Here is an 8978-nt window from a genome sequence, read left to right on the forward strand (position 1 = left end):
TGTTAAAGGGACCAAATTATAATTATTGAAATTAAAAACAAAGATTACTTAAAGGATCAAGACCAACAATAATTTTAGTTTGTTAAAGGGACCAAATTATAATTATTGAAATTAAAAACAAAGATTACTTAAAGGATGATGGTCATGGTATGGGAGCACATCATGTTATTCTTGTTTCTTTTTCTTTATCTCCATCAAAAGATAAAATCTAGAAAAAACTAAAGGTGAGAGAAGATTAAAAACTCATTCAAATTATTCATTAATTATTTCCAATGTCTAATTATTCATGTAAGTTCTTCTCTGCTCTAATTAAAGGATTTAATGCATATATGATTTATTATTCCTAAATGTGAAACATAAATACCAACAATCATTACCCTTTGCAGTTCTTTAGACCTTGTATTGTAATTCTAGTATTAATTTTTAGAAAAATATATTGAACGATGTGTTTCAAAGCAGAATATGACAACTACCGAGAGTGACAACTATTGATTTTTTTTTTTTTCATTATTCACTGTCTGTTACACTTACAGCGTTCATATGATAGTGTTTTTCTAATAGGTTTGCGTATGCTCCAAAGTTTACAGACATGATGCTGTTGACCTTTTTATCTTTTTCACATTATTGAGGCCACTTGTGCGGCAGAAGAATCTTGCTAAATATTTAGTTTTTCTATTTCATGAACTTTATTTCTCAGGCTCAAGAGGGATGCAAATTGAACTTTGTTTAGTTTGTCATCACAGATTAGGATCCAATGACCAAAACCAAACATAATGTAAGTTTCATGTGTTTACAAGTTTTATGTTTCATATATTATGGTATATGGCATTTAGTGCTCTATCATTTATGTTCTAACTTTCATTTCCACCTGAAAAATGTTTCAATAATTTAAGACTAACCAATGCTCTATCATGAAGAGATTTTGTCTGTGAGTGGTGTTTTGGATTAATGTAGGCTATTCCGACACGACATGATCTAGAAGCACATATCAAAACGGCAACAATTTTTAGTAAAATAAGGAGCACTCGAATATTGTTGAATAAACTTTTTTTATTATATCTTCTTAATTTTTTTAACAATTATTACAAAAGGTCTTAATAATTTATTAAATAGAAAGTCGCTTTCCCATCACTGTAATCAGCAATCATTAACTTTCCAAATGAAAGCATAATTCCTCTGAGTTTGCTAATTAGGTTAGAAATGTCACCAGCTTAGTGATTTTGTTTTATTGGAGCTTGTAAACTTTACATTGAATTGTCACACCAATGTATCTTTTTTCTTAGTGCACCCATCACAAACTAACGGATATTACATAGAATTTCTTCTATCATCGCAAAATATGCCATTTAAAAAGTCACATATCCTTTCTTACTTTTTTTACCACCGCTTATCCTAAATTCAGGTCCAAATCAAAACACAATAATCGGAAATTAATAGTATAAAAATTTATATTTTTACACTGATTATTTTTATACCCATTTTTTACTATCTTACCCTCTCTTTTTTTTTTAATACAAATGATGTCAAAGAAGTTTTTTTAATATTATAGTCTCTATAAATTATTTAAATATGAAAATGTCTTTCACTCTATAAATTACTGTCATGTATACTGAAATTTAAATGTTTTATTGAAGATAGACGAGCAAAATGTTTAACTTTATGTTTTACTTAAAATTATTTTTATATTATAACAAGCGAATATTCTTCTTTTAAGAGAAAATAAATTCGAATTCTTGAGACGCCGCGTAAGGGTAAAAATAAAATGATGGTATGGGAAATATGATAATGTGATTTTTTTTTTATACCTTTTAGAAAGAAAAAACATGCAATAGCAATATCGTTAAAGTAGAAAACAACGCAAGATCCAATTCATATAAAAAATATTCGAAATTGCATGGGAATGAATGCAGGTGCAGGAAGCGCAGAGAGTCCACGCTATCGAGATGGTCGATCACGCGAGTGGCTGGCGCGTGTACGAGGCTTGTATTTGTAGCACAGCATAGCAATAGCACAGTGAGAAGACAAAGCGCACTCGTTTCGTTGATCATCGTTCACCTGCCGGTGACGGAATTCAAAAACACCCGCCTCTTTCTCTCTCTCTCTTTCTCTCTCTCTCTCTCTCTCTCTCTCTCTCTCTCTCTCTTGCTCTGACCAGAATCTGTTCCATTCATCTTCTCTGGTTTCGATTCCAATTCGCTGGGGTGAGAATTCGATACACCGTTTTCTTAGTCGTGTAGGGGAATTTCGGGGTATCTGATCTCATTATGTTTTGCTTCATTTTCACGTTTTTCGTTGCGTTACTTCACTCCACCTCGCATCGCATTGCCTAACTCCAGTTCCCTCGCAATTCCGATCCTACGCTGGTTTTCCTACCGCCTCTGTTTCTGTCTCTTACTTTTTTTTTTCTTAAATTTGAAGTTTGTTGTTGATCTCATTGATTTTGTATATGGTATATCAATTTGCATGCCTATTCGTGCGAGTAAGAATTTTTTTCGTCCTTTTTTTGTGTTGTTTGCTGTGTGAAAGTGTTTGAAAATTGGTCTGTGTTTTTTTTTTTTTTGTATTGGATTGGCATCATCTTTCTCTGAACTCTAAACTTCATAGAAACAATATAGAAAGAAGCTGAAAACGTTTAGCGGTTAAATACTCATAATCCAGTTGTATTTCGTTGAGAGAAAGAGAATAGACGCTGTTCTGCTTGCTAGGGTGTAACCACTCTTCTTCTCATGTTTGGTTTGTAAATCAAAGGTATTGTAAAAGGAGAATTTTAATCTTTAAAAATAGATGGATTGACGTGTTTGAAGGAAAGATGGTTATGAATATGAGGAAACTATGCTTGGTCTGTTCTTTAGCCTGTGATAGACTTGTGTCGCAGAAAGTTTTATGTTGAAAAATGAAAGATTGGGGATGAGAATTTCACTCTGTATTTGGGGTTTGCTGTCTGTAGTTGGACTGCATGTCTTTCTTACAGTATTTATTGTGTAAATTGAGAGAAAGGTAGCAATGCTATGGTTGCATAATGATCGCAAGAGGTGGTTCCATATTGGGAGTAGCCTGTGGGCTATCGGTTTATCTTCTGGTATTAGGCGCCTGAAATCTCTTCGTAGTTTCATTTCTCTAACTGGACAGAACAAATTCAGGTGAGACCGGAGACAACTTGATTATCAGTTTCTCTTGCTACTGCTGAAGAAAATAAGTACCTGACTAACTAATTTATCAATCAAACAAGAGTGGTTTTGAATTGGGGATGGAGAGATAGAGAGAAAGTGGTCGGGCTTTAGAACTATTACAGGAATTAACCGAATCACAGTGGACTGTCAACTATTACAGAAATTAACTTAATGTCTTGCTTTTGAACTTTGAGGTTTGTGATCAACTGCAATGATGATTTGTTAGTCTGTTTCTGGTTTTACTTGCTTTGAGGAATGGGCATGATTTTTATCTAGTATGTCTTTGATGATGAGGTTTTATAATCTTCAGAAGTTCTTACTAGTGAGTTGCTTTCTTTATTGAGTAACTTTTTTTATATTACAGACTAGAGTGCTTTTTCCTTTCACAGATCTGAAGATTGATGACAAATAGTCTGGTTTGGGTATCAAAAACAAAATTCAAGTTGAGTGGTATTTTGCTGGTGAGCATTATGGGGTAAAATGCAGGGTTTAAGATTTTATAAATTGATTGAAAACTGATATTTTATTCTTTCAATCAACAATGAAGGAAAATAATGGAAGCACATCCTACTTTCTCCATTGAAAGATCAAAGCAACTCAATAGCATGGGGATGTCTGGAGCACTTTCTTCATCTTTGTCAATCCTTCCAATACCCACAGAAGATATGTATCCTAGGCTGCCTGAATCACAGTTGGATATTGTAGAACAAGAACTTATGACAAGACCTTATACTCATTCAAGTTATTTGAATTCCAATGGAGTAGTTGGGCATATTATTTCGTCTTCCTCTGGATATTCAATTGACCTTCATCACTCATCTCTTTCACCTGATGAAAAACACTCTACTAACGCTCATTTTATTTCACAATCATCAACCAACATTGCCCAATTTCCATTATCATATTCTTCGAGTACTGCACTACCAACTTCAGCAACACCAACCCATTTTTCCAAAGAAAACAGTGCTTCCTGGCATTCAGAGTCCCTGCCAAGTTTTCTGGATTTTCCTGCACATGACTCAATGGACGATAATAGGGTAGAAAGTAGTGATTGCCCAATCATGGCATCGGAGGAGTATTGTAAACAAAATGATTGGCAGGAGTGGGCTGATCGGCTAATCAGTGATGATGACACTTTGACTTCTAATTGGGATGACCTTCTCACTGACAACATTCGAGACATTGAGCCAAAGGTGAACTATTTCATAACTCAAATCTATATTAGCTTTCAGAGGAAACTGATACATAATTTATTCAAGGAATATGTTCGGATCTCATTTTGTGGCTTTAGGTGCCATTCCAGGTTGCAAAACCACTTTCACAGTTTCCAGGACATCAATCCCAAGGTCTACAACAACTTCCTGCTTCATTAGGAGAAAATTGCTCTGGAGCTACCCTCTCCTCCTCAGCAAATTCTACTCCTGCCAAGTCACGAATGCGTTGGACACCAGAACTTCACGAGGCGTTTGTGGAGGCTGTCAACCAACTTGGGGGAAGTGAAAGTACAATAATCTATTTTTCTCTGTTTGGTAAGTCTTTAGTCTTACTTTGCTAAACTTTATTCTTATTTTTTTTTTCCTGTTTTTCTGTCTTCTTTCTGCAGGAGCTACTCCAAAGGGTGTGCTGAAGCTCATGAAAGTTGAAGGATTAACTATATATCATGTGAAAAGCCATTTGCAGGTTTGTGCACTTTGCTTTTAACTCCTTTGGTTTGTTTGGTAGCATGTGTACGTTTACTGAAACATATTTGGCACGAGATGAAGAAATACAGGACAGCTAGATATAGACCGGAGTCATCTGAAGGTACATAAATTATGTCTCGTATAATTAGTTGTCTTGAAGTGTTGTGTCTTGAGTCAATTCCTTGAAACTAGAGTCATAATCATCTGTGTGGTAAGCTGATCAACAGTTTGCTCGTTGACTACTGTTGGCAGGAGTTGCGGAGAAAAAAGCAGGTTCCATTGAAGAGATGTCATCTCTAGATTTAAAAACGTAAGTATATACTATTTACTGCTTTTAAATAATTTATGTAATGCAGTATTACCATAAATGCTGATACATCAACTTGATAGACAGAAGCTCATTCATTAACATGACTTTTGCTGGTGCAAATGTTACATCCCCAGAAGAATTTGAATTGATTATGTTGCACGTTATGGTATATGGAATCGCTGTTAAGTTTGTTTAGACGGCAGTTACTATTTTGTATCTTACCACTTAACCTGAGCTGCGTACAAATATCAATTAAGGGCAAGCTCAGGAACGAATATAAGGATTAAAATAGAAGAGGCTTTGTTACTGTATCTTCGAATAGAAGCTACGACAAGGTCCAAAAAGTATTAGTCTTTGGATCACTAAGTGGGTTAGAATTTTCAGTGACCCAGATTAAGACCACAATCCAATATATGGTTCCATGTAAAGTTTTTGGTAATATTTCAGAAGCAGTAATTATTATGATGACTTTACTATTGTATTACTGACAGTGGTATTGAGATCACTGAAGCTCTACGACTACAAATGGAGGTTCAGAAGCGGTTGCATGAACAGCTTGAGGTGTGAACTTCATTTCTCTAGAATTTATTTCGAACATATATCAATGAATTGAATGTATTTGCATAAAAAGGGTGTTTCAAAGGTTTGTTCAGCTTGAAAGATGTATTTATATAGTTATCCATATGTTTGAAACTATATTGGTCGTTGATCATAGGCACAATTAACTAGTCATGAGCCGTGGTCAAAACATTCATATGGTTACACAAGATCATGTAAACATGACTCCTATGCTTATGAAACTTAATATTAAAAAAATATTGAAATATTTACATATAAGATATATTAATAAAATAATACTAATACAATAATAATTCAACATTTCAATTCCATAATTAAAAAATAACAAATTAATAAAGTCAAATTACACACAAATCATGCATAAACATAATATCATAAAAAATTAAAATAAAAAATAATATAAGGATACTAATGATGTAATTAATGTTACATAAAGATATTTTAAATATCACTAATGTTCTTACAAGGTAGATAAGATCATGTATTTCCTATTGATTAATTTGTGTATTTGAAAGTCTAAAGTTCACGGTCACTTCTTGATCTATGGAGTTTCGGTCTCAAGGTCTTGATTTCGTAGGTGAGGTATATGTAAAGATAATTTAACGTTATTTATACTATTATGAGTCTTTATTTGATTGAGCCTTGAGGATAAGCCATGTCATTTTTAATCTTTTAGTCATGATGATTGATTTTAGATGTTTAATGTGTTCACAGCATTACCTAATATTTTTCAACAAAACTAGTACTCATCAATCTTGTTTGGTACTTGTGGACAAGAATAGTACTTCTTGAACCTCCCTAGTGTTTCCTAACAAGATTAGTACTTCTCGATCCTTTATATTTTTCAAGTATTTCCCAACCTTGATTGGTACTTCTCAGCAAGATGGGTAATTTTTGATTTTGTGTAATATTTTTCAGCAAGATGGGTAATACTAGACTAATACTTTTGAACCCTACCTATTACTTCTCAATCTTGCCTTGTCCTTCTCAACTTGATTTATACTTTATGACTTTGGCGATACTAATACTTCTCAACTTTATCTGCTGCTTCTTGAAAAAACAGACATTCGTATTTTAATAGTTCGGTACATTGGGCCTATACCTTAAAATAATGTCATACGATAATAAAATCACAAAATAAAAAATGCGGGAAGCCAGGTTGCTGAGAGCAAATATTCACTAAATGACAAAATCACAACAGAGAAAATAAAACACAAAATCACAAAAATTAGACTCAAATGGAACTAGGAAGAAGAATTGGTGTCACTGGTTGTTGTCTCGCTGCCTTCAACGGGTCTTGCTGAACATAGTCGGGAAGACCAGATCACTGTAAGAGTCGCGAAGAGGAAAAATGCAGAGGAGAACAGATGAGAGAGGATGAAAATCGGGAGACTATAAAAACAAGTTTGATTGCTGGAGTAGAATACAAGAGAAGCCTTGAATATTTGTTTTGAAAAAAAGGACTCAAAAGGTCCCTATGCAATGACGCTGTGGAAATAGTCTCCATTAGGTCTGTTAGGAGACTATATCTGATGCGGATCCTTTTATAGACTAGATTGGTGGTCATTCCCTAAATTCTCTCTCTAAAGGATTGTTGAGATATAATTAAAATTTCTCTGTTTGGATTATTGAAACCTACAAAAGAGTTATTGAATGGAGTATCTTCATCGTAAGCAGAACATCAACACATACAACATACACAAAAGCTAAGAAAGGGGCACGCCGTCTTACTTGCATATGCTTTTGCCCACAAAACACAAAATGTTTTACTAGTAATTATTTTTAATATAAAATTCCAGGTTATCAATTTTTCACTGGCTCAGCTTGTTCATTGGGAATTCAGTTTTGTGGGTTGATTTTAAGACCAAATATCAAAACAATCACTGGTTTTCCAATCCAACTAGGTGGTTTGGTTTGGTATTTTCAAATATGGTTGCAGTTGCCATGATTATAGAAGTTCGTGTTTTATGGCACATGGGATTTGCGAGAATAATTTTTTACTTGTAATTTGAAATCGACTAGAAGTGAAGTCTGTGTTTGTAAGCTAGGTAAAAGAAATTGAAGGGATTTATATATTCTCTAGATAAATAATTCAATATTGTTCATTATTCATCTTGCTCCCTGTATTCTGATTTCTATTTTATTAATTTATCCTATAATAAATTATAATTTATTTGGTGGTCATGATCAATCTTTGTATCTTCGATTTGTTGAGTATACAAATTGTAATTCTAAGATTCAGCACTTTCTCATTAGTGTTGTGTTATGTCCTTGTCATATCTCTTTCGTAGTTCTAATCGTTCTTCTCCCCCCCTTCTTTTTTCTGTCAGATTCAAAGAAATCTGCAGCTGCGAATAGAAGAACAAGGAAGGTACCTCCAGATGATGTTTGAGAAGCAACGTAAATCTGAAACTGAAGCGTTGAAGGCATCATCATCTACTATTGAGAGTCAATCTGGAGTATCTTCGAATGCCACGAGAGACTTCCCGGTCAAAAATGTTTTGGAAGCAACACAAGTGGACCATTGTAGGTCAGGACCTGATCAAGCTAACCGCAGTACCACAGTTGAGGAAGGCTCGCTGGAAAAGGGTCGGAATCCTGATTCTCCCAAAACTCAACATGGTATTGCTAGTGATGATAGTGCACAAGCTCCAAAACGTCAAAGAACAGAGTAAGCTATATGAAAACGTGATGGGTCGAGCTCGTAAGTGATGAGTTTCTTCTGTCCTATTATGAATGAGTGCAATGTAAATTTAGCAGATGATGTCACCTCAATGGCTTGGAAGGCTTAGGTCAAGTTTTGTTGTTAGAAATCCTTTTTGTTAGATAGTTTGTAAATGACAATAACTGTAAGCCATACTTCAGCTTGCGCATACTCTATCCTTGGGATATGTGGAACTCTTCATGCGCCCTCGATTACCGTTCCCGACAAGAATAAAAAGCAAATAATGTGTCAAAGTTAACGAGCTTGTAGCTCAACTTGATGATGCGCAAACACCTTTTTCCTCTCTTTCCAGCATCTCTAATCTGAACAAATAAAAGCACTTACTAATTACTAATTTAATTTCTAGGTTTAAACTCTCTCTTAGTCTTAAATTTTGTATGAAAATCTCATTTGGATCTTCATGTTTTTATCTGTCTTAATTGGGTCATATCTTTTATAAAAATAAATACATTTTACCATGTCTGTTAAATATTCTCAAATAATGTTAATTGTTACTAACATATGTTAATGTT

General features: G+C 34.1%; 1 protein-coding gene across 9 annotated transcripts; it reads left to right on the forward strand.

The window, feature by feature from the left end:
- Positions 1-1886: 1886 nt before the first annotated feature.
- LOC106772239 (protein PHOSPHATE STARVATION RESPONSE 1) lies at positions 1887-8736 on the forward strand. 9 transcript variants are annotated; one of them, XM_014658494.2, is made up of 9 exons: positions 1889-3140; positions 3560-3612; positions 3718-4363; positions 4462-4672; positions 4774-4850; positions 4934-4973; positions 5105-5162; positions 5654-5723; positions 8072-8736. In XM_014658494.2, the coding sequence occupies exons 2-9, from the start codon at positions 3572-3574 to the stop codon at positions 8414-8416; spliced, it is 1488 nt and encodes a 495-aa protein (XP_014513980.1). In that variant the 5' UTR covers positions 1889-3140; positions 3560-3571; the 3' UTR covers positions 8417-8736. The 9 variants fall into 9 exon arrangements, with proteins under 9 accessions (XP_014513985.1, XP_014513980.1, XP_014513979.1 ...); XM_014658493.2 differs by having other exon boundaries at positions 1889-2201; positions 2337-3612; XM_014658498.2 differs by having other exon boundaries at positions 1889-2201; positions 3535-3612.
- Positions 8737-8978: the final 242 nt, after the last annotated feature.

The sequence above is a fragment of the Vigna radiata genome, chromosome 8 (genome assembly GCF_000741045.1).
Source record: "Vigna radiata var. radiata cultivar VC1973A chromosome 8, Vradiata_ver6, whole genome shotgun sequence".
In the NCBI taxonomy this organism is placed as follows: domain Eukaryota; kingdom Viridiplantae; phylum Streptophyta; class Magnoliopsida; order Fabales; family Fabaceae; genus Vigna; species Vigna radiata.